Genomic DNA, 26,580 nt, shown 5'->3' with positions numbered 1-26,580 from the left:
TATTATTCTGGAATGAAAAGTAGAAGGAAATGGTAGATGGTTTCACTCATACTTCAAATATAGAAGTGAAAGTATAAATATCAAAACCCTAACGATCCTCTTTTTCTTTTTTGAGACAGAGTCTCATTCTGTCACCCAGGCTGGAGTGCAGATGGCATGATCTCGGCTCACTGCAACCTCCGCCTCCTGGGTTCAAGCAATTCTCCTGCCTCAGCCTCTCAAGTAGCTGGGACTGCAGGTGCCTGCCACCACACTCAGCTAATTTTTTGTATTTTTAGTAGAGGTGAGGTTTCATCATGTTGGCCAGGCTAGTCTTGAACTCGTGACCCCAGCTGGCCCACCTGCCTTGGCCTCCCGAAGTGCTGGGATTACAGGCACGATCATCTTGATAACTCTGTACAGTCAGCCCACCATATCCAAGGGTTCATCATCCGTGGATTCAAACAACCAAGATTGAAAATTAAAAAAATAAATATATATAAAAATAATGCAGTTTAATAACTATTTGTATGACATTTACTTTGTATTGGTTATTATAAATAATCTAGAGATGACTTAAAATGTATGGAAAGATGTATGTAGGTTATATGCAAATACAGCACTAGTGATTTTCCATCAGGAACTTGAACATCCATGGATTTTGGTATCCCTAAGGGTCCTAGAACCAATCCCCTGTAGATGTGGGGATGAGGTGGGGACAAACTGTACCTTTTTTTTTTTTAACCCGGCCCCCCTCAATGTACTTTCAAATTCCCCTCAGTAAAGCAGTTGAATATGCCTCAAGTTTTTTGTTTTTTTGTTCTTTTTTGAAATGGAATCTACTTCCCTGTTGGAATTCATGTGACTTTTCTTATTTTCTGGATGATATCTTTTTTTTGTTTGTTTTGTTTTGTTTTTGTTTTTGTTTTTGTTTTAATTATACTTTAAGTTTCACGGTACATGTGCACATTGTGCAGGTTAGTTACATATGTATACATGTGCCATGCTGGTGCCTGCACCCACTAACTCGTCATCTAGCATTAGGTATATCTCCCAGTGCTATCCCTCCCCCCTCCCCCCACCCCACAACAGTCCCCATTCCCCTTCCTGTGTCCATGTGATCTCATTGTTCAATTCCCACCTATGAGTGAGAATATGCGGTGTTTGGTTTTTTGTTCTTGCGATAGTTTACTGAGAATGTTGATTTCCAGTTTCATCCATGTCCCTACAAAGGACATGAACTCATCATTTTTTATGGCTGCATAGTATTCCATGGTGTATATGTGCCACATTTTCTTAATCCAGTCTATCATTGTTGGACATTTGGGTTGGTTCCAAGTCTTTGCTATTGTGAATAATGCCGCAATAAACATACGTGTGCGTGTGTCTTTATAGCAGCATGATTTATAGTCCTTTGGGTATATACCCAGTAATGGGATGGCTGGGTCAAATGGTATTTCTAGTTCTAGATCCCTGAGGAATCGCCACACTGACTTCCACGATGGTTGAACTAGTTTACAGTCCCACCAACAGTGTAAAAGTGTTCCTATTTCTCCACCTGGATGATATCTTAAATAGAATCAAAGATTTGGCATTTTTAAAAATCACAACTAACATTGAATTAAAATGAAGGCAACATAAATCCCAATTTTTATCAGTCAGGCCACATTTTGAGAATTTAAACTGTATGTGACTTTCTCCCTGCAAAACTCTTTTGATATGTAAAGAATCTATGTATCTACAGAATTTTAAGTACAAAATTCAAACCATGTTGGCTTCAGTTTAGCATATGTATGTATGTGTTTAGTGTCTATGCCTGCCTCATGACTATGCAATGCTTTTTCAGGACGAAATAGATTGTTTACAGAAAGAAGTAGAAGAGCTTAAGAGTAAAAATCTCAGCTTGGAGTCACAGATCAAAACTATTCTGGATCCTTTAACCTTGGTGCAGGGCAACCAAAATGAAGACAAACATCTAGTCACAGATAATCCAAGTAAAATTAACCCAGAAACTGTAGCAGAGTGGAAGAAAAAACTCAGAACAGCTAATGAAATCTATGAAAAAGTGAAAGATGATGTGGATAAGCTAAAGGAGGTAAGTTGTGGTTTTTAAAAATCTATTATGGTTGTTTTTAAAATAAGTACCTTCAAAAGCATAAATAGCCATATTATCTTGACTCATCATCAGATGATTTGTGAGGAAAGGACAGAATCTCTGGATGAGCATTTATATGCAATAAGAAGACTTTTTCTCATTTAAATATCATTAACTGCCAAGAAATATCAGGTGGTTCCATGTGTGACTATAATTAGAGACTGTTGTGCTTCTGTATAAGATTGCATCTTCTTCTAGAAGAGTAATACCAATTTAAAGGATGTGTTTCTGTTTCGTCCTCTTTGTGGTTTGCCATAGGTTTTTTAAGCTTATATCAGCGACTTCCCCTGTGTACCTAAAAACAAACACATACCCATTTTCTCACCAATGAAAGGAAAAGTTTTGACCTTATCTTTTCTTTTGCTGCCACTCTCTTATTTTTAAGATTGTAGATAGATAAAGGCTTGGTGACTAATTCCAGGACAGCAGTAAGCAGCTGCTTCAGACTACCTCATGCAAAAGAATGTTGTGATTTATGAAACTGGTTCATTTTTTTCAGTTTTTCTTTGAACAAGATACAGCATGGTGAAAAAGGCAAACCTCTAGGATTTTTCAGCCTAGAAAGGGAGATAAGATCCATGCCATCAGCACTAGATGTTACAGGCAACTCCTACAACACCATCTTGACCCAAGTGATCAGCCTTTAGCTTGAGTTCAAGTTTATCCACAGTGGAGTCCTCTTGTGCTGAAAGGAGATGGCTTTGTAGTACTCAGTTCTACAATCACGTATTCAACTATTTGCATTTCCTTAAAATACTATTCCTGTGTGAAATTACTAAATCTTATCTCTCAAAATTATTAATGAGCTCCATATGGTATTTTAAAGGAGTTCCCCTGTATATTGGCTCTCAGGTCCTCAGGTTAAGTAGCAGAGAAATACTTGCAACTTAGATGTAAGCCATCTTCCACATATAAAATAAATGTTGTTTGGGCTCAGAAAAGGCCAGGGTGAGGAGAAGAGAGAGCCTAGTGCCTTTAGATAAAAAAGAAACTACAGACATAATTGTACTGAGTTTGTTATAAGTGTGTAGGAGGGAGAAGTGCATAGTTTCTTTGGGTATTGATGACCAGTGTTAGTACCTTGATTTGTTAGAAGACAATAGGATACTAAAAGGAATGCCAACTGGGAAATTACAGTATTTATCAATTTGCCTTGTTCCCTTTAATTTCCCTGGTTCTTCTTGAGCCATTGGTAAGCACTATATGATCTCCTTTGTAGTTATTAAACTTCGTTTAAAGTTTTGGCAGTAAATATTTCTTAGAACATGAGGCTTATAAGGGTGATATGAGGGATGGATATTAAAGAAGAATACATAAAGCACAGTTAATTTTCCTTTGCTCTTTTAATGGTCAAATGTTAAATTCAATACTCAAAGCTACCCTGGGACTTCAGAATTCTTTGGGATATTGAATAAGCCCATTTTCTATGCCTAGTGATGCTAGTAGGTAATAGGTTATAAACTGGGACATAAGTGAATGAAAAAACATGGACTGCAGAGACAAAAACTGAAGTGTGGAGTAATAACATACTCAACATAATCAAATACAGGAATACAAAAGATTCAGAATAAAGGATTACTTAGCATGAATGAAGTGGACTTTTTTTCTGATGTTACCTGGAATGGGTGAGTTTTGAACCATCATGAGGCCAGTGTCATTACCCAATCAGTGTTGAGAATGCAGAAGGGTTAGCTGAAATATTCATTATTCTTTTAGGTGCAAAAGGTAGGCAGAACTCTGCCCTTCATAACTTTTACTCACCTAACCCTCTTGAACTTGAAAAGATCTCTGATAGTTGAGGAACTAGCCAGCCTATAAAGAGAAGTATTAGAGAGTCAAAGGACTGTTGAGAGACTGAAACATAGCCATACAGTAGTGGTGGGGGGCAGGGAAGGGGAAAGGAAATCAAATGAGTTTCTAATTTAAGCTTGTCATCATCATCAAAAAGCATTCACTAAATGCCTCCCCTTATGGTGCTGTGCTTGAGAGCTTAATTCATTGTCTGCATATATGAGGAAGTAAATGGCTTTCCTTATATCTTCAGAGAAGCAGTAATGGTGTTTATCAATCACTTAAAGAATTAACTCTCCACAGTCCTGGTTGGTGTGCATTCATGAAGATAAGCAGGTGCCTAGAGCCCAGAGGGAACCTGGATGGGTCTAAGTCAGGGAGTTAGACTTTATGCCCCCAAATAATGTTCTCTACCTTATTTCTCCTGTGATCCTCGTGCTGCAGCTTATGTGGGTAAGTAAGTAATACAGTCAGAAGTTCTTGAAATTCATCAAAGTAATAGCCAAATTTTTGAAATACGTTTTAAAGGCTTCTTGGTTTAAACCTTTTTTGGTGACAGTTACTCTTGTGACCCATTCACTTTAAATGTAAATGTTCTGGTCAAAGAATTTCCCTTTCCCAGGTTAGTGAGGTTGGTTTCTAGTCTAGGGAGTGTTATTTTTCTTTGTAATACATAAAAGCAATGAGTAGGGAATTTAAAGGAAGTAGCTTCTAAGAAGACTCTAAAATTTAAGCACACTAGTTTTCAGTGTGTCCAGAATCAGTGTTGAGCCTCTAGATTTTCTAGCAATTGGTGTCCTGTTAGGTAATTTTTAGGTGTTATACAATTCAAGAAAGAAAATCATACTTGGAAGGATTTTTTTTTTAAATCGAAGAACAATTCATAGAATTTATTAGAAAATACTGATCCGGGCCTGGCAAGTGGCTCATACCTGTAATCCTAACACTTTGTGAGGCTGGGGCAGGTGGATCACTTGAGGCCAAAAGTTCAAGACCAGCCTGGCCACTGTGGCAAAACTCCGTCTCTACTTAAAATACAAAAATTAGCTGGGCATGGTGGCACATGCCTGTAGTCCCAGCTCTTCGGGAGGCTGAGACAGGAGAATCACCTGAACCCTGGAGGTGGAGGTTGCAGTGAGCCAAGATCACACCACTACACTCCAGCCTGGGCAACTGAGCAAGACTCTTTCAAAAAATATAGATAAATAGATAGATAGATAGATAGATCCAATTTTGAGGGCCCTAGAAGTTGTGAGCCAGAACGTTGGAAAAGCCTTTTTGAAGAGAAAAAATCAAGTGGTTAAATCATATTAGATTTGTTATCACTAGAAAAAAATTTTTAAACAGCACCCCAGAAATCAATTTCAAAGTTCAAGAATTAACTCTTCAGCATTAGTTTGCCGATATTGCATGTGGTATAATGTTACCTTGCCTAGAATATTCAGTTATGTGAAAAAGAAAAAAAATCACACATACATTTGCCATTAGTATGGTCCCTTAATGACTCTAAGCTAACTAACATAGTTTTGTTTATTTCCCTGGACAGGAGATTTGCAAAGTGCTTGGGGAATATGGTTTTAAAATGCTCAGTAGTATTCAGTTTCTGAAGTCATTCCCAGTAGTGATTTTAAGTTTCTGAAGGCCATGTTCTACTATTCAGTTTTCTGATATTATCACTCTAAAAAATACGGATGGCTCATGTTGTAATTTTTACAAGGCACTTTTATGGTAGCTTTTGCTTACTTATTTTCAATTTGTTATTTTAGGCAAATAAAAAATTGAAATTGGAAAATGGTGGTCTGGTGAGGGAGAATTTACGACTGAAGGCTGAAGTTGATAACAGATCTCCTCAAAAGTATGTATTTTGCTCCCAGAGCAATGCTTCAGATTATGTCAATATTTTAGACTAGGCTGCTGTGAGGGTTTGTTTTTTGTTTGACTCTTCATTTAATCATGTAGATTTAGGTAGAATGTCTTGCCTTTAAAAGTCAAGTTTATACTTCGTGTTGTTGGTAAAATTTTAGTCTCGGTTAAGGCTAATTTTAAAGAAAGAATTTTATGCCTGTACTTTTTTCTTATCTGGTGAATAATGTGACCTAACACAAGTGAGCATTGACTTGGTTTTACATATAACTGTTTAATAGCACTAACATAGTAGTGAGATTAAGGTAATGCCCTTTAGCTATTTTCTTAGATAGTCTTAGTAATAGTTAATGTTCATATAGTTCTTTCTCTTTGCAAGATACAACAACCTGTAATGAAGAACTATTATTATTCTCTATTTTCAGATGAGAAAATGGAGGCATAAAGAGTTTAAATTAATTTACCTAAATCTTCACAAGTGGAAGTGTTAGAAATAGCATTTGACCAGGGGGCGCGGTGGCTCATGCTTGTAATCCCAGCACTTTGGGAGGCAGAGTTGGGCAGATTGCCTGAGGTCAGGAGTTCGAGACCAGCCTGGGCAACATGGCAGAACCCCGTCTCTACTAAAAATACAAAAAAATTAGCTGTGCGTGGTGTTGGGCACCTGTAATCCCAGCTACTCGGGAGGCTGAGGCAGGAGAATCACTTGAGTCCGGGAGGCAGAGGTTGCATTGGGCCGAGATCACGCCACTGCACTCCAGCCTGGATGACAGAGCGAGACTCTGTCTCAAAAACAACAAAAAGAAATAGCATTTGACCTTAGATAGCCCAGCCCCAGAGTCTGTGCTCTTAACCATTACACTAAAAAAAAAGCCTATCTGAAATAGAATTTAGGACATTGTTCATTGAATTTTTTGCTGATTTAAAACTATACAATTAAGTAAACTTATTTTTCCCTTATGGAGTAGTTTTTATTCCATTCCAGAAGATAAGAATTTGCAAGCATTGGACTGCTTAACAGTTTGTCTGTTCAATATTTTAAGAAAGAGTTGGGATTTAAGGGTTGCAAATGGAGAAAAGATCGCAGACAGCACTTAAGATTCTTCTTTTTCTAGAAAAAAAAGATGACAAATGAGAAGACAATATGGCCCCCAATGTCCAGCAACCTCTCTGAGGGATGGCACATGAGAACGCCACACTTTCTTCCCATCCAACCACTGGACTTCATTTCTTTCTAATGGAAAAAGACAATGCAGGAATAAGCAAACAGTGGAAATTTATCCTACCAGAAATAGCTCTCTGCTTGTCATTTGAAAAGGAGGAAATGTTGCCCTTGGTAAAACCAGATGTGGTATCAGGAAATGGCAGAAGCTAACCATAATTACTGGAGGCAGAGATAACTAACCAATGAGAAAAAAGCATGGCTTTTATGTTTAAATAGTTTCTTCCCCTGTGCTCTCCAACCCCGTTTTTCTTTCACTTCAGATAATGTCCTACTTTGACAAATTAGTGAAATAAGCTTAGGAAGTGTTACTGTTATGTAGTGGTTTGAATCTCTACGCCTATCATTTATTGGCAGCTTGCCTTGCCAGTCACAGTAATGCTTGTCCATTAGCCGTTTCCCACAGCATGCTGAATGGAACGAAAGCTATTTTGTTTGTAGCTCTTATTTCTTGAAAACTTGCCCACCAGCTTTCACATTTAATGCCAGCCACAAGGATGTGTGTTTTAAAATATCCATGGCTCAAACTGGATAAAGAACTGAAGAATCTCACCTGAGGAAACTTGGCCTCTGTCTGCTCTCAGAAAAGGAGCTGCACATCTGAATCCAATATAACTTTAGGATTTTTCCATCTTTAACTTCCATTGGTTCCCTTCAGGGGAAGTTCACTTGAAAAGCGATTTGAGCTGAAAACCGTATTCCAGATCAATTTGCAATGCATTGAGGTATTAAATGCATTGCATTTGATTTATGGCCTTGTTTACTCTGCATCACCAAACCCTAGTGGGATTCAGAGAGAAGCTGACCACAGCTGAAAATACCCAGATCTGGTTCACCTGAGGAGAGCTCCTATTTGTGTGGAAAAGAATAAGACATTTCAAGAGTTCACAAATAAATGCAAGCAAATAAAAATCACCCATTCCATTTTAATCCCTTGGTTTAGAAAATGCCCTGACTAACTATTTTTCTCTTTTCAGCTTGGTTAGGTGTCAGGGTATACTTTTTTATACACTTGGCCTTAGTCTCCAATGTATCCTACAAGTTGAGCAGAAGTATTCTACAAATCATACAGAAGAGTGAGCTTTAAAGTTTAGACACTAGAGAGGGAAAAATATTAGGAAGGTGTATTAGCTCAGATTGTCATAACAAAATGTTATAGGCGAGTGGCTTGAACAACAGATTTGTTTTCCCACAGTTTTGGAGGCTAGAAGTTCCACATCAGAATTTGGCAGGGTCGGGTTGTGATATGGGTTCTCTTCCTGGCTTGCAGATGGTTACTTTCTTCTTATGTCTTTATATGGTTGGGGGAGAGAGAGAAATCTGGTCTCTTTTCCTCTTAAAGGAACACCTAATGACCTCATTTAGCCTTAATTGCTTCCTAAAGATCTTTTCTCCAAATACAGACACATTAGAGGTCAGGGCTTCAACATACGAATTTGGAGGGGAGAGTGAGGACATGGCTCAGTCCATCACAGAACATATTTCTTTCTAAGATGCTCCAACAGATACCATGCTATTTTCCAAAAACTTGACTAAAATCTGGTACGATCAAAGGAGATTTACACTGGTCTCAAGAACATGGTATTGTATAAAAACGAATATATTTTACATACAATCTTTTAAAAACAATACCATAATCTTTTTAAATGAAGGTGTTGGTTATCATTTGTCTCCTCTGCTATAGTGTACCTGGACATTTTTCCTTCCTCAATTTTAACTTATAAGCCTTCTTGAGCAATGTGGCAGATAGCCTACTAAGCATGTTCTTCTAGGTTTCAATAATATTCATCCTGTTCCTTGCCAAAAATTCATTTGTCCTAATATCCAAACTCGTGGTCCAGAAAATGCAGTCTTTTCCTTTGGCTTTATTTAGCCACTTTCTGAATCCTTATTATGCTTCTGAATTTATTTCACCTGGAGGAAACCACCTGTTTGGCCCTTCAGTTTCCCCTAACTTGGACTCCTAAGAGATTCGGATTTGATCTTCAGAGCTCAAGGGGTGGTGGTATGACCTTTAAGTTTACAAGAGTAATATGTGAAGAAGACTTACTCCACTTGCCAACCCAGAAATAATGAATTTTTTCATACTTAACATTGTGCTAGATGCTTTGAACAAAATAAATACTCTCTCTGACCCCTAAAGAAGGTTGGGTTCCCTTGCTGTGATTTCTTATTACTTGTACTTTCCCTTAGCAAATGTCACAACTGCTAATAATTAACACTTTGTGTAATTGTTTTATGACTTTGTTCTGTTTGAGCAAGGGCTATAATATGTAGTCACTATTGCAACCACTGCATTTTATAGGATTCTGGCTCCCATGCTGCTCCTACTACGTATCTATTGAGTAAATGAATGAAAAAAGCATAACTCCTATGACTGAGGAAACATACAGACAAATCCAGAATGTGGGATACTCAATAGGAAAAATGACTAGGTTTCTTCATTAAGTCATTGAGGGAGGGTGCTGCTTTACAGTAAAAAAGAACTATGAAACATAATAACCAAATGCAATGTGGACTTGTTAGCATACTGATTAGTAACAAACTGTTGAAAGACATTTTAGAGGCAGCTGGGTAAATTTGAATATGAAGCAAGTATTAAATGAAATAATAGCAAGGAGTCACTCTTAATTTTGTTTAGGTATCATGATTACTTAAGAAAACACCATTTATGTTAGTCCTTTTGGGCTGCTATAACAAAATACCCTAAACTGATTGGCTTATAAGCAACAGAAATTTATTTCTTACAGTTCTGGAGGCTTAGAAGTCCAAGATCAAGGTGCCAGCTGGTCTAGTGAGGCCCACTTCCTGCTTCATAGACAGCTGTGTCTTTTTGCTGTATCCTCGCATGGCAGAAAGGACAAAGGAGCTTTGTGGGACATCTTTTTAAGGGCATTAATCTCACTTATGAGGGCTTGAACCTTTTGACCTATAGGCCCCAGAAGCCCTTACCTTTAGATATTATACCATCACCTCCTATTGGCCCTGCCCCCAATACCATCACTTTAGGGATTAGGTTTCAACATAAGAATTTATGGGGGACACAAACATTTAGTCTATGGCACCATATTTTCTTTTGGAAATGCATCCTAAAACATGAACTATAGAATACTTTGGCAAAAGGCAAAGGATATACATACAAAGGAAATAAGACAAAAATCTTGATAATTGTTGAATATGTGTTATGAGTAAATGGGAGTTTATTATGTTCTCCCTACTTCTGTGAATGGTTAGAAGTTTTTATATTAAGGAAAAAAACCCCAGCAAAACATGGTCCCTGCTTCCAGAAAAGTAGTTAATGAAGGCATGACATGAAAATATATGAAACAAATGCTTAACAGATACTAAGCCAAATAATAGAGACAGCAGTATGGGTTCAGAGAATGATGGTTAGGTTGCAGGGATAAGGAAGATCTTTATCAAGAAGAACTTAAGCCCAGCTTTGAAGGATGGAGATTTCAGGGAGGAGAAAGGCATTCTGAGTGAGAGAAAACAGCATGTGCTGTTAGGAGTACTAAGCGGTCCCTTCAGCCCCAGTCCTTTTTCTCCAGTAGTAGTAGCCACATATCGTGGTACTACTCAGTTGTGCCACTTTTTTTTTCTCTAGCCACTTGAGGCAGGGATCATGCTATGTCACCAACTATTATGAGGATTTAGTAGAGCAGGTATTTTTGTCCTCAGCTACTAACTCACCTTAATAGTATGGGATATACTATTAGGTCATTTATATCAAACTTGGTTATAATTGAATTAATGGCTTTTCTTTCTGTAAATATGTATGCAGGAATGTTATGTGTTCTGTCATTGTGTCTTTAGTGAGATCTATGGGTTTGATAATGTCTCCCTGAGTGCAGTTCATTTTACTGTACAGCAACCCCAAGGCTTGTCATTATGGACAAGTCTTCAGCAATGCCTCAGCTCCTTTTGGGGGAGGATAAAGGCTCTAGATACTCTGGGCAGTAAGTAATATTTTCTGTTATTAATATATGAAAAGAAGTGTTCTGAAGAGGAAGGAATAGACTTCATTGATTGTGACCTGGGCTTGCTTCCTTTTTTGCTCTATTTGTATTTTTTGAGCCATCAGAAATGAAATTTAAAATCAGTTAGCTTAGGGCTTTAATAATTGTCTGCCTATGTGTCAGAGGTTACAAAACAAAATCAAAATCTTTGACCTCACATTCTCTCCTGAACTGCAGGTTCATGTTTTCATCTATCTTTTTTGTGCCTTTACCAGAGATTCTATACCTCAACTTAACCACAGAGCATGGTGGTTAAGAGCTTAACTCTGGAATCAGACTTCCTGGATTCAAATTTCCCTTCTTCCATTTTGTCCGTCCTTTCCCTACCCAATTCATTTTTCACCATACTCAAAACTGTCTTTTAATAAAGTACATATCAAATTATTTAAATCTCCTGCTTAAAACTATTCAGTGTTTTCCTAGAATAAAATCCAGACTCTTCACTGTCTAGTCTGCATCTGCCACCTCTTCTTCGTCTAATTCTTAACTCCTGCATCTCATCCTACTCCAGTTCTACTAGACTTTGTTTCTAAAACATGCTGTGTTTATTTCCTTTGCTTAGAATACTCTCCTTGCAGATCTTTACATGGCTGTCTCCTTCAATCCTCAGATGAAGGGAAGCCTTTTCTGATCATTCAATCTAAAGCAGCCCTTTCGCTCAGCACCTTCTACTGCCTTAACAGAAGACCATAATAATAAAATCATGGTTGGGTAAAACAGTAGAGCATGGTGATTGTGAACACAAACCTTGGAGCCAGACTCCATATGACCGAACACTAATCTTGCCTACTTACTAGCTCTGTGATTTATACAAAGATATTTAACCTTTCTGTATCTCAGTTTTTGTCTTCTGTGCAGTAGGGTTAATAGTACTACCTATCTTGTAAGTAATAGTAAGAGTTAAATGAAACTTAAAATACCCTTTTAACAGAGTCCATAGTTAGCAATTAATATTATAGTATTGTCTTCACAGCCATTATCACTGTCTGAAATTATCTTGTTCATTTAATTGCGTGACCTGTTTGTTGTCTGTCTCCTCCATTCTAAACTCTAAGCTCCATTTTAAACTCTAAGCTCCTTGCTGCCTATCCCCTTCATTTCCAAAGCCCCCAGTATCTGAAGATACCTGATAAATATTTTTTGAATAATTGAATGAATAAACAAGTAAATAACATTGGATAAATTAACCTCGAAGTCTTTTTTTAACATAAAATGAGGGTGCGTTATTATGAGGATTAAAGGAAATCTATTACCTTGACATGATGTGTCGTATAAAGAATAGGAAGACAAAATAATATAAATCTTCTATAAAGATACATGCTTGCATATGTTTATTGCAGAACTATTTACAATAGCAAAGACATGGAGCCAACCCAGATGACCATCAGTGATAGACTGGGTAAAGAAAATGTGGTACATATACAGCATGGAATGCTATGCAGCCATAAAAAGGAATGAGATCATGTCCTTTGGAGGAACATGGGTGAAATTGGAAGCCATTATCCTAAGCAAACTAGCACAGGAACGGAAAACTAAACATCACATGTTCTCACTTATAAGTGGAAATTGAACATTGAGAGCACATGGACACAGAGAAGGGAACAGCACGCACCAGGGCCTGTTAGGGGGTGGGGGCTGAGGGGAGGGAATTTAGAGGATGGGTCAGTAGGTGCAGCAAACCACCATGGCACACGTATACCTATGTAATAAACCTGAATGTTCTGCACATGTATCCTTTTTTTTTTTTTTTTAGAATAAATAAAACAGGTAGAGGTGGGATGGGGGATGTGTATGTCTAAAAAATCATATTCATAATCCCCCATCCCATGCAAAAGATCCGCTTTGTTCCTGTCCTTCTTAATGACTTTAGTACTTTAGTATGTTCTCTATAGCCTACCTTTTTAAAATGCCTCTGTAATCCATCTTCTCATTTTCACTAGTTTAGATCCATATTATTTCTTGCCTAGCCTGTTGTAACAGCCTTTCTACTGCTTACCTTTCTTTCCTGTGCTGTCACCCAGGCTGGAGTGCAGTGGCACCATCTCAGTTCACTGCAAGCTCTGCCCCCTGGGTTCATGCTATTGTCCTGCCTCAGCCTCCTGAGTAGCTGGGACTACAGGCGCCCGCCACCATGCCCGGCTAATTTTTTGTATTTTTAATAGAGATGGGGTTTCACTGTGTTAGCCAGGATGGTCTCGATCTCCTGACCTCATGATCCTCCTGCCTCGGCCTCCCAAAGTCTGGGATTACAGGTGTGAGCCACCACGCCTGGCCCCAATATTCTTGGTCTAGTATAAAAGGGTCTTTACTATATAACTTCAGTTTAATATCCTTGCCTCTTCTCTAGCCCCTCGCTTCTTGTGCTCTGCTCTGGCTATGCTGAATTTCTCATTGGGCCCACATTCATCATACGGTATTTTCCCTGGTTCTCCACATTAGCTTCTCTTGTTTTTATTCTTCCTGGTTAATCCCTGTCTGTCCTTTGAGATCTAGCCCAGTTGTTGGTTTATATGTGAGGCCCTCCCTAATTTTCCTAGACAGAGGTAGCATTTTCCTCTTGTACTTTTGATTACTCTTCTTCTACCCTGTTGTTTTAATGATCGTGTTGTATGTTGATCATTTCCATGACTGTCGTACCCAGTTAATCTGGCAGCTCCTTGGCACCAAGACATATTTTTTAAATGCACATTTGTGTATTTGTACAAAATACGTATATATGTGTGTGTATCTTCCTTTTATGGAGTCTTACAGAAGGAAAGAGTCCTTATACTTTAATACTTGAAGCTTAAAGTACAAAGGATGTAAGAGAACAGGAAATCAGAGATTCCTGGAACTTTCTCCACATTAGAGCAAAGGATTTCTGGAAGCTTTCCTCTTGAAGTTATGCCAGAGATTCAGAGTTAGAAAGAGAAACAGAGGAGGTGATAGTAGGGACTTGCCTGGCTATAGTCTTGAGTTTCTTGTCTGCATCTATTTACTTGAACCAGATTTTCCTTCCTTTACCTGTCTCCATGCTGACTCTGAGCTGTGCAGTTAGTTCCATTTCACAGGTCTGCTCTTTCTAAACTATGTCTCAAGATGTGCTAGTAATGCTCTAACCTTTTTGTTCCTCATCAACACCGCTGGTCTGGCTGGCTCTTGCTGTTGTCCCTTCTTGACCTATTCTGGCCTTTTTTGTTTATCACGATTCTTCTCTGACAAATGTGGTGATTTCCTAGTATTTGACCCTAGCCTGATCCAATGACTGATTCTGCTATGCCTTTGGTTTTCCCGGAAGGGGAACTTGTAGACTGTCAGGGGAGCCTGATGATACCCTGGGGCCAGACTGTGACAGCCAGTTGTGCTCAGGCCCCTTGGCTGCCTGAGGGACCCTTCTCTGGATATTCACTTAATTGGGGATAGACAGGTACTGCAGTTTTCTGTCAGTTTGTCTTTATTGTATTGATAAGGTACTTGGGGAGGCGGCAGTGCATGCTAATGACTAAGCAGTAAGGTTGTCAGAGAGATTATGAACTGTTTGAGAAGAGGAATTATCACTTCTACTTCCTTTGTTTTCCTTCTTCATAGCCCCTGAGCACACATTAGTCCTCAATAATTGTCATCTGAGTAATAATTACAGGGTATCTAGATCAGTTTTTTGTTTTGTTTCGTTTTCTTTTAGATTTTGTTTCATGCTGAGAGAGAATAAGAGATAATTTAGTTAAGGTGGAAAATGTATAGACAGGTAGACACTAATCCAGAGATTTTTAAGTATATTTTTTATCACTCAACAGTAGTTGCACTCTTTTACAGTATTGAGATTTTGTTGTTAAGGTTATTTTATTTTGGGAAAAGATGTAAGTCCTTTAATTTCTCTTAGAAATAAAAAGATATGAAATAGCATGTCTTAATGTTCTCTCCTTTCCATGACAGATTAGGATCCCTGTTAATGTCCTGCAAATTTCAAGGCTGATCTTGGTTGGTTGAAGGGAGCAGAGGGGAGAAAATGAGGGCATTTCTGCATGGAATCAAAATGAGATATATTTGTCAAATAGAATAGAATTTATTCCACAGTAAAAAGAGTAGTCTGTCCTCACAGGCAATGCAGAGAAAGTAGTACTTAGAGTTAGGCATCCTGTTTTGAGCAACTTTGCCCAGTGTACTGCCCAGAGAGAAGGAAAGAAACCTTGGAAATGGAGGCTAACTAGTTGCAGTTTCCAAACAGAAGGCCAGAGACCATGTTCCAATTGCCATAGAAGCAAGTAGGGTGAAATTGGCCAGCATGGAACACAGTTTAGTTCTGTATTTCTCCTTATCCACCTGCTGACCCAATACTATGTGGGTCAGCCCTTAGAGGTTTACCACAAAAGGGAGCTGTCTGTTCCTCTTCAGTTCACATATGCTGTTCAACACTCAGGTCATTTTTATTAATTTCTAAGGCATCTCAGCTAGAATTTTCACCACAGTTTTTTAACTACAAATGCATAGTTGGTTTAATAAGATAAACACACAAAGAATTTCCTTTAAAATTTTGTTCTGCAGTGAGCCGTGATCATGCCACTGTACTCCAGTCCTCCAGTCTGGGTGACAGGATGAGATCCTGTCTCAAAAATAAATGAATAATATAGTGTTAATAATATAAGCTATTAATTATTAACCCTGCTCTTCATTTGAAAACTTGAAAAGCAAACTCTACTTTGATTTTTAAATGGTACTTTTAGAAGATGGAGGGATAAGGAATTACTGCAAGGGCATAATTCTTTGTCTTGTTCCCCTGTCTTTATCAACTTTGTCTTTAAGGGTGAAATTCTGGCATTTTTTATTCTTGCAAATATTGGAACACTTTCTGTTTTGTGATAAAACTAAGATGCAACATAACGTAGCTTGTATTTTTTTATTTCTCTTAATTATACCCTGAGAAATAACCCATGTGATGTTTAGGCCTTAAAATTTTGCATTTAGTTTTTCTCATTTCATATAAAAAACATCTTTTACTTGTAGTTGAAGATACCTGCTGATTGTGCATGAACCAGGCAAGTTTATCATACATACTTTCTATACATAGCACATTTAAGTATTATGCTTTCAGCTCTGTTTCAAACTTAGTCTTTATATCTCTGGTTAAATATTTGGGTTGGCATTTACCAGGGTGGTCTGTCAATGCTGTACTTTCATGCAAGGCCACTTTAATAAATGATCTTTTAAAATTTCAAAATATTACTGGATTTATGCCTAAAATATGGTGGTGGTTTGATAAATGTTTACTGAATTTGTGCATACATACTATATGTCTTCCTACAATTTTTGTATTTCCTCTGTGTTTCTATTAGCCAATATATGTACCAATAAATAGCACAAGAATCCTAGTTCATTGACTCTGTATACACATTTTGCCTAGAAAAATCTAGTCTACATTTTGATATGAAATATAAATAGGTGCTGATATTATTTAAGAAGGGCCTTATGTTCAAGAATTTAATACGATTTCAAACATGGTGTATGGGTTCAGAAGGACTTGGATTCAAATCCTATTCCTGCTGCTAAGCCCCTTTTAAGCTTCTCATTTCTCATTTTTAAAATAAGAATAATGGATCTTGCTTCATAAAGTTGATATGAGAATTAAATGAGATAATATATATCAAGCATATAGCACTGTGCTTGATGCCAAGTAAACACTTAATGAATTGTGGCAGCTGCTTTTCTTTTTGTCATCATCATTGTCAATAGTAGTCAGTTATGCAATGTTAAAGACACTTACTTTCGGTAAATTCCAGCCAAAAGTTCACTTTCCTTTTTTTTTTTTTTTTTAAATGTTCTCTTTCAGTATATCTCATTTAACATTTTTGTGGAACCAACGCGTGTGACTAGGATTGACCATAGATAGTACTTTTATGATTAACAAATTTCTAGGAATGTAGCAGTTTTGTAACTGACAGCTTAATTTTAAAAAGAGAAAACTCTCTTGAGGAAACATTGGCAAATTATATAGCTCAGCAACAGTATAAATGTATGGGTTGCTTCCCAAAACTTCCCTAGTAGTTTAAAGACAGAATGTTTCCTCTCTACCCTCCCAAAACATATACAAGGATGGGTAATGCACAAGTGATCCATAGGAAGCAGGTGAGAGAAAAGAGATGCCAGAGGCTTTGAACCTTCTCCCCCACCACCTAACACAGTTTTGGGTTTCCTACAGCTCTGGTCCTCCCTGTCCGCTTTTCCTAAATTGTGCCCCACCCACCCTGCACACATGTACACGAGATAGATACCAGTACCAGGACCTTTTCATTTTTCTTCCCACTTCTGTCAAAACTCAGATTTCTATAGAGCTCCTGTTAAGGCTACTCACTTATTAAGTGTAATCAAAAAGAGGAGTTAGGAAACTCAGAGAATCTGAAACTGGTAGATTGTGTGTTGGGAGATATAATTAAGAAAGGAAAGGGCAAATGGAAAGCTCTTCTCTCTGAAACCTTAGCTCCCTGTGTTTAAAATAGAAAAGATACTTTCCTAATATTTCTGAAATTCAGGAAATGAGAAGCTACTATGGCTATGTAGACAGGCAAGTCCACAATAAAATCCATTCTATGAATGGATCATTCTTTCTCAGATTAAGTGGCAGTTCTTTAAAGAAAAATATTTGAGACACATAAATTTATTTGGTTTTGTCCCATATCAACCATTACTTTATGAAGCCCACTTGCAGCCTTGATTTCCCAGGCTCAAGCGATCCTCCAGCTTCAGCCTCCTGAGTAGTTGGGACTACAGGCGCATGCTTCTGTGCCTGACATATTTTTTTTTTTTGGAGAGACATGATCTCATTATGTCGCCTAGGCTGGTCTTGAACTGCTGAGCTGAAGCCATCCTCCTGCCTCACCTCCCAAAGCATTGGAATTACAGGCATGAGCCATGGACCAAAGCAGTCTTAGTAATTAATGGGAAAAATCACAGTTGTTCGATGACCTTTAGCAACTTTGTCAAAACATTTAACTCTTATTGTCAATTACATATGTATATGGATAGGCAAGAACAGTAAAAGTAATATTTAGTACATTGATATTTATGCAGTACAATTTGAAACATGAGAAATATTGAGAATTCGTGGGTTTTTTGTGAAAAACTTCTGGAGAATAATTTGAATAGTGCTTCCCTTCTCATATAATTTATGATATGAAGCTAGCATCATTTCTGATACCTTGATGAATTTTCACACTCCTAAGTTTGCATCAACTTCCAGCATTTTATCCTTTGCTCTCAATATCGTGAAAGAGCTCCACATTGCTTTAGTGCGAAGTGTTTTGTCACCCTGTCATTTTCTCTAGACATCTTCATCCTTTTCACCACCACTTTTCTCATCCATGTCAATAAGTTTGCCCCTACAAAGTGCTTCTGGCATATCTAGAATTTCTTGAATGGACTGACATTGTTGTAATATTCCCACAGTCAGTGATTTCTTCCATAACTACATTTACATTTGATTTCAATTTCACTTCCAGTGTTATCATTGTTTATTTCTTTGTTACACCTTCATCTTTGTTGACCAGTTCTGTTGTTTTATTAACTGTTTTTGTGAAATGTCATGCGGGTTTTTTACTGGGAGACAAGGAGCAGCCCAGCTGCACACTTTGCTGTCTGTATGTTAACTGAAAAACAGGTAAATGCACAGTGACTAATCACTGACTGACCTTGAAAGAAGTGACTTGATGGGTCACTGATCATGAAGCACGTCTATTATTTATGTAGTGTTTTTTGAACTGAAAAGCTAGAAGTGAAGGTTTTACTTCATGCAGTTACTCATTAATAATGGTGTGGTAACTGAAATTTGAACCATGTTGTTGGGTGACTTGTAAATTAAACCATGGTAACTGAAATTTGTGCATATTGGAACCATATAAAGCAAGGATATCAACACTGAAAACCTGTCAGGCCACACCACAAAAGCTGGTCCAGGTCCAAAGATAGCTTTCGCTTTGTTTCATTACCTCAGCTACCAAGTGAGGAAAACATATAAAATCAAAGTTTGATGAGGCAAGTGGACTGACTTCCCCAATGTCCCCCTTGTTCCTCCTCAAGAAGGCATTTCTGAATTTTGGCAGTCTTGGCCACCCACTGGGCTTGCTGCATTTACCCATTTTGTTGGAATTGCCATTGAGAACCAGAAAGGCAAAGTGAATTGCTCAAGGATAGTAGCGTAGCACTAGAGCTTATTAGTTTTTTGGTACTCAGGTGTGGTATTCTTTTACCACATTTGTTTTCTTCAAACATGTCCTGTTTTTCTGTGTGATAGACTATGAGAAAATATGGTCTTAGGAACTTTTTGTTGTTAGAGATGCTCTTTAGTTTAGTTATACCACCTCAAAGGTCATACCAATAGGACTTCCATTTCTCTTTTACTAGGGACAGAAATGATCTTGTATCTCTTAGAGCTATTTGGACAAGGGGAACTGGCATCCTTTTCTCTCATCCAGAATGTATGTATCAGTTAATATTGCAAGCTGAAAAATCCTTTAAGCTTCTGTTAGATTCTGGCAGAATACAGTTCCGATATCAGTTGTAGCTCCCAAACTGCTCTGCAGTGTTTTTTCTGGCACAATGAAGCCTTTGGCCATCACTGCTACTTTGAAAATCAAAGCCTTTTGGTCTCTAATGGAATGTTTATAAAAATACTCCATTTTGAAATTTGCTCAAGAAAAGGAGGAAGTATGGTAAATGATATTAGAAATCCCTCCGGCTTGCCTTGGCATAGCTTCATTTAGTGTTGTATACTCCAAATATCTAGAATTAGTGTGAATACAAAAGTATTAAAACCCAAAGATAAATAAGCTCATGTCCTTCTTCTATGGAAGTATAGCATCAGATACTTATCCCTAATTGTTATTTCTCTATAATAAGGTAAATTGCCCTTTGCCAAATTTAATATAGTTATCTTGGATAAGCTGAAAATTTCCTGACACATGTCAAAAGTCTCATCTATTTGCAGTCTTACTAAGGTGAAGTTTTTTGGGGTGGAGCAGTATAGAATGTCAAGCCTGTAGCAAAAAAGGCTGTACTGTACATATGTCAGTCTCTGTTGCTTTCCTGGGTGTCAGTGAAATAAAGTAAACAGTCAAATGTAGTAAACAAAACATGTTTACTTTAGTAATACAGTGACTGTCATAATACTTAACATGTAAAAGAAGGCCAAGGACCTTTAGCTTATCCTGTGGTGTCAACCCTGTCTCAGTGTAAGGCACTAGTGTATCTTAAAGTAAGAGAACGACTTTTATTCAAGAAATACACAACAGGCAAGTGCCGTATACCAGGAATTGTTCTAGGAATCTGGCAGTGAATATAAGACAAACTACCTGCTCTCCTTGAGCTTCTATTCTAACGTGGGAGAAAGAAAGCAAATAAATTACATGAATTGATTAATTGATCAGTTGCATGGCTTTTAGTATACATTTCTGTCAGTCTGCCAACCAGCACAGGTCCCTTATTAGCATGGGAGAAGGGCCTGATCACTGAAAGTATTATAGATTTATAGAGTATTGAAAGGAAACTTAAGGAAATTGGGGACAGTGGCCTTTTAGAAAACAGCCTAACTCCATCAGTGACTTCTGCTTGCTTGTCCCTCTCATATGTGATCTGCTACTGGCCTTTGTTACTTCTCTCTGAAATAACACAAAAATTATGTTTAGGGCTCTCATTGACTTCAACTCCAAACCATATGTTACTTCTTTTAAAAACATAATTTCTAAAAAATATATATATATAGAGAGAGAGGCAAATACAGTATCTTAAGATGATACTATATTTGAAATTCCAAGCTAAAACCCTGGAACAAGAAGCTGGTAATATTTTGGGAAGCATTCTTTATTTTTGAGTAGTCTTTCTGTGTGTAGGCCTCTAAGTTCCCAAAGATATCCTTTGGTAGCAACTGACTTACTATGTAGTAGCATTATTTGACTTTAAGTCATTTGATTTTTTTATCTGAGGAGATACCTTTATTATAAAAAATTTTACTTGAAAAAATTTATCTTGATAAGCAAATGTAAGGCTGTCACTTTTGCTTATTTGCATTAAATAAACATACTACACAGTTTTTCCATTTAAAAATGTGGGTTATTTGATTATGCCAGAGTAGTTACAATCAAGAACTAACAAACATTTGTACTTAATGTACTGAAAGGTCTTTGCCCACTTTTTAAAAGTTCTCTTGCAGAACTACAACTCTGTGAGGTACTACATTTATAAGCCAAAACATTTTTAACAAAGAAGAAAAATTCCCATCATTCATTTAACCAAATACAGTAGTAAACTTTGTCTTTAAAATGGGGAGGCTTGTTATCATAGTTGCTTTTGTTTTTGTTACACCTGTGGTTTTTGCTGTGTTTTTTTAGAAGTTGAAGGGAGCGTGCTCTCTCTGGGGGTTCAGTTAATTGCAGTGAGTAAATATTCAGCAATCATGTCTTTTAAAGCCCTTTCTAATCTTGAGATTTTATGATTCTATATTTACCTTTGCCTCTGCTTTTTCCTTCAGTGATAAGAGTGCAGGGATTATGTAGGGGTTGAGATGGGGAATGAATTGGGCTAGTGGTTTAGGAGGTGATGGACATTAAGTGGGAGTTGAAAACATGTTGTGGTTGATTCTAAGAGGGGCAATTGCTATTGGCTTCTGCTTTTTTTGTAGTTTTTTTTTTCAGTACTAAATACATGTTCTTAATTGTAATTATTTTTCAAATTAGGGGAAAAAAGGAAGAAAAAGATAAACCCAAAGATAAAAATAATTTTTGAAAGTCACCTTCTCATAGCTTCCTCCAAACAGACAATCCCTTAATTCTTAGAAATGGGCCAGTATATAAATCATCAAAAAGATGATTAAGAATAGGCTTTGAAAAGAATTTTGGAGGAGATAAGGTATTTTTCATGGGATTATGTTATTTATTGGCTCATGTTATTTATTGCTTATGTTATTTATTGGCTCATAAGTTTTCTGAAAGATAGAATTTATTTTTGGTGAGAAGATTGAATTTAAGGTAGATATTTTACGTCCCTTGGAGCTAGACAGTCTTTTTTATCTTTTGTGTTCCCAGCCCCAAATATACCACCTAACCTATACTAGGTACTCAAAAATTGTTTCCTGAGCTTAACACAGTACTCATTCTTGGTGGAAATAACAGCAAGATAATCCCGGTGTAAAAGGAGTAGACTTTTTGTGAATAAGGGAATTCTTTTTCAGTCACTCTCCAAAATGTTCTCTTTCAGAAAGTGTACAAAAAAAATTTTTTTTTGCCTAGTATATTGGAATCACAAGCACTGACTTCGTATTTCAAAGTTGAAAGAAATGAGATTGATGTCCCACACAGCTGTAAAATGCCAAAAATAAGTAGTGCTGACATAAATTAAAGGCCAGTGCTCTGAAAAGCCACAGAAAAGCTTCAGATCAAGGGTGGCTATAATCGAAAGGGCCCAAATAAGTATTTAAAACCACCCCTCCTGGGACTGCTAAGATTTCTGAATTTCAAATTGTCATTTTATGTTTGACAAGGTGACATTGTATAAGAAATGTATTGTAAAACACTGCTGTATGATAGGAAAATGATTGAATGTAAATATTTCAAGATGTAGACCACTGTTCAAATGTTATCATAAATCTTTGCCATTGTTTTAGGGGATAACTCTTCATGCATATATGAGCTGAATTGATACAGCCAGCTCTTCGAGGGGAAATCATCAGCACATTTCTGCCTCTCTGCTACCATAGATCTGATTTAACCACAAAAATATCCTATTAGGTTTTGCTATTATTATCATATGTTTATTATTATGTAAGTGGGGAAACCATTTTTTGAAAATATACATCTGGCATTTGCCCTACTCATTGAGTGGTCTGAAATGTCACTGTTAGGTGAAATTAGAATAGCCTGGGACAGTTTGCACTCTCAAACCTTGAAAAGAAAAAAGCTTGAGTTATAAGATTAACTATCTTTCCATTCTTTGTAGGTTTGGAAGGTTTGCAGTTGCTGCTCTTCAGTCCAAAGTAGAACAGTATGAGCGTGAAACCAATCGCCTCAAGAAAGCCCTGGAACGAAGTGATAAGTATATAGAGGAACTGGAATCTCAAGTTGCACAGCTAAAAAATTCAAGTGAAGAGAAAGAAGCTATGAATTCCATTTGCAAGACAGCACTTTCTGCAGATGGCAAAGGGAGCAAAGGCAGTGAGGAGGATGTGGCGTCAAAGAATCAAGGCGATAGTGCCAGAAAGCAGCCTGGCTCATCCACCTCCAGTTCTTCTCACCTAGCAAAGCCTTCCAGCAGCAGACTGTGTGACACCAGTTCTGCAAGGCAGGAAAGTACCAGCAAAGCAGACCTTAACTGTTCTAAGAACAAAGACCTATATCAAGAACAGGTAGAAGTAATGTTAGATGTGACAGATACAAGTATGGATACTTATTTGGAAAGAGAATGGGGGAATAAACCAAGTGACTGTGTACCCTACAAAGATGAAGAACTTTATGATCTTCCAGCTCCTTGTACTCCTTTGTCCCTTAGTTGCCTTCAGCTCAGTACTCCAGAAAATAGAGAGAGCTCTGTGGTCCAAGCAGGAGGTTCCAAAAAGCACTCAAACCATCTCAGAAAATTGGTGTTTGATGATTTTTGTGATTCTTCAAATGTTTCTAATAAAGATTCTTCAGAAGATGATATAAGTAGAAGTGAAAATGAAAAGAAATCAGAATGTTTTTCTTCCCCAAAGACAGGATTTTGGGACTGTTGTTCCACAAGCTATGCCCAAAACTTAGATTTTGAAAGTTCAGAGGGGAACACGATAGCAAATTCTGTTGGAGAAATATCTTCAAAATTGAGTGAGAAATCAGGCTTATGTTTATCCAAAAGGTTGAATTCTATTCGCTCTTTTGAAATGAACCGGACAAGAACATCCAGTGAAGCATCGATGGATGCTGCTTACCTTGACAAAATCTCTGAGTTGGATTCAATGATGTCAGAGTCAGACAACAGCAAGAGCCCTTGTAATAACGGTTTTAAGTCACTGGATTTGGATGGGTTATCAAAGTCATCTCAAGGCAGTGAATTTCTTGAGGAACCTGATAAGTTGGAAGAAAAAACTGAGCTAAACCTTTCCAAAGGTTCTCTAACTAATGATCAGTTAGAAAATGGAAGTGAATGGAAACCCACTTCTTTTTTTCTCCTCTCTCCATCTGACCAAGAAATGAATGAAGATTTTTCACTCCATTCCAGTTCTTGTCCAGTAACTAATGAAATCAAACCCCCAAGCTGCTTGTTTCAGACAGAGTTTTCCCAGGGCATTTTGTTAAGCAGTTCACATCGACTATTTGAAGATCAAAGGTTTGGGTCATCTTTGTTTAAGATGTCCTCAGAGATGCACAGTCTTCATAACCACCTTCAGTCTCCTTGGTCTACTTCCTTTGTGCCTGAAAAGAGGAATAAAAATGTGAATCAATCAACAAAAAGAAAAATCCAGAGCAGCCTTTCCAATGCCAGCCCATCAAAAGCAACTAAAAGTTGACTCATTAGAAAGGTGTCATTTGTGGTTTTGTCCTGAGAGAAATAGAAAAGTTGTTAAAGTTACCTTTTTTCCTCATAAAAATTCTATACAAATTGGAATTGATAATCTTTAGTCAAGTATCAAGTCAGGATGGTGGATTAACCTGTACCCAGAATGCTTATTGTTCATTTTGAAAAGACTTTGTTCTTTTCATTTTTATTTGGGAGTCTTTGTGACCAGAGAAGTTAGGGAGGAGGTTATTTTTCTGTTTTGGGGTTGGTTGGTTGGTTGGTTTTGTTTTTGGTTTTGTTTTTTTACTGAATTTGATATGTATCTCGGTTGGATATACATTGTTTTTTAAAAAATGTTATTTAACTGTTAGTGGCCTGTTGATAAGCCCCACTTGTCTTCAGAACTTGGATTTCTTAAATAAAACTTTTAGTGTTGTCTATGCACTGCTCAATAAGACCCTTGAGTTTAAGCTTTTCCCAGGGTGGAAATTATTTTACCTGTCCCTTTTTATTTATGTTTAGTGATGGCCTAGTTTTTCTGCAGGGCCATGATGGAGAAATAGCACTCTAGCCTTAGTCCAATATTGATTTACTTTCTTTTTTTAGGTTTTATGTATATGTTTGCATTTTTTAGCATTGTGTTTTGTCCAGTTTTGTGAAAATGTTCTGCTAGTATGAAAGAAAACATTTTCTATATGAAGACATTTGTTTTATGTTAGGTAGCTTACATTTTCTCCTCTGTGTGTGTGTGTGTATGTGTGTAAAATCAGAAATTTAGCATACTATGGAAGGAAGGCATGGAGCACTTGGGTTTAGAGGAACCTAAAACATCATAGCTTCATTGTTCCAGATGTAACAGGTTTGAAAGAGCTCATCGCCAAGTTCTTGATCCACTTGCATTCCAGGGGAGTTTTCTTTTGAGTAGTATGTTTCTTGTTTGCATGTTCCTGTTCTTTGTGGAAACTATGCATGGTAGCATTTTTGCTTGCTGTGTTTTCCATACTTAAGAAAAAGAGGTTTCAGTTGGCTGATAGAATATCTTTTATGTAGGACAAAACTTGCCTGTGAAGAGTGTTGAGGGGGTGAAGATAGGTAAGAGGTAAGCACAATTTTTAATTTAGGCTCTGAAAAAGTGTATTGTTCTAAACGTATTTGGTATGCCTATATAGGTCTTTAAAAATGGGTTTGTATGCTGTTTAATGTGCACTGAACATTTTACATTAATATTGTACTGTTTTACATTAATACTGCATGCTTTTCTATGTGAATTGAATAAAGAATGTCATAAGCACTGTGTTCCTTGATGTCGATGATGATTCTTTGTCTCATATATTGAATTAGCCTATAAAGACCAGGAAAAACTACTTTTTTTTTTTTTTTTTTTGAGACGGAGTCTCAATCTTGTCGCCTAGGCTGGAGTGCAGTGGCACGATCTCTGCTCACTGCAACCTCCGCCTCTCAGGTTCAAGCAATTCTCCTGCCTCAGCCTCCTGAGTAGCTGGGATTACAGGCACCTGCCACCACACCCAGCTAATCTTTGTACTTTATTAATAGAGACAGGGTTTCGCCATGTTGGCCAGGTTGGTCTCGAACTCCTGACCTCAGGTGATTCTCCTTCCTTGGCTTCCCAAAGTGCTGGGATTACAAAAAACTACCATTTCTTAATTGATTTTATAATACGTTGAAAAACTATGGTCCATGAACCAAATCTGGTCTGCGGCTATTTCCCATGCTGGAGTGCAGTGGTACAGTTATGGCCCACTGCAGCCTCGGATGGGCTGGGCTCAAGCCATCCTCCCCACTCAGTCTCCCACAGATCTGGGACTACAGGCATGCACCATGTCAGGCTGATTTTTTAGTTTTTGCAGAGACAGCGTCTCACTATGTTGCCCAGGCTGGTACTGAATTCCCAGGCCCAAGTGATCCTCCTGCCTCAGCCTCCAAAAGTGCTGAGCCACCACACCTGGCCAATCATAAAATTCAGTTTTATGCATTTTAATCTTTTTTTAAAATCTCCCTTGAAAGGCCTGTGAGCAAAAAATGGAATTTACAGTTGTAGATGG

General features: G+C 37.6%; 1 protein-coding gene and 1 long non-coding RNA gene across 12 annotated transcripts in view; one reads left to right on the top strand and one right to left on the bottom strand.

Moving 5' to 3' along the window:
* OBI1 (ORC ubiquitin ligase 1) overlaps nucleotides 1-25,813 on the top strand; it is a 44,183-nt gene extending 18,370 nt beyond the window's left edge. For all 8 annotated transcript variants that reach the window (XM_063792244.1, XM_001142259.7, XM_063792247.1 and 5 more), the window contains 3 exons: nucleotides 1,826-2,074; nucleotides 5,692-5,780; nucleotides 22,985-25,813. In XM_063792244.1, coding sequence (XP_063648314.1) covers nucleotides 1,826-2,074; nucleotides 5,692-5,780; nucleotides 22,985-24,527 — 1,881 coding nt within the window. In that variant the 3' untranslated portion in view covers nucleotides 24,528-25,813. The remainder of the gene's footprint in view (nucleotides 1-1,825; nucleotides 2,075-5,691; nucleotides 5,781-22,984) is intronic.
* LOC134808141 (uncharacterized) overlaps nucleotides 24,347-26,580 on the bottom strand; it is a 562,219-nt gene continuing 559,985 nt past the window's right edge. For all 4 annotated transcript variants that reach the window (XR_010150519.1, XR_010150522.1, XR_010150520.1 and 1 more), the window contains one exon: nucleotides 24,347-24,432. This is a non-coding gene — a long non-coding RNA (uncharacterized LOC134808141). The remainder of the gene's footprint in view (nucleotides 24,433-26,580) is intronic.

This window comes from Pan troglodytes, chromosome 14, assembly GCF_028858775.2.
Source record: "Pan troglodytes isolate AG18354 chromosome 14, NHGRI_mPanTro3-v2.0_pri, whole genome shotgun sequence".
NCBI classification, from domain to species: Eukaryota; Metazoa; Chordata; class Mammalia; order Primates; family Hominidae; genus Pan; species Pan troglodytes.
The sequence above is the reverse complement of the archived record's forward strand: the minus strand, read 5'-3'. Positions and strand labels throughout refer to the sequence as shown.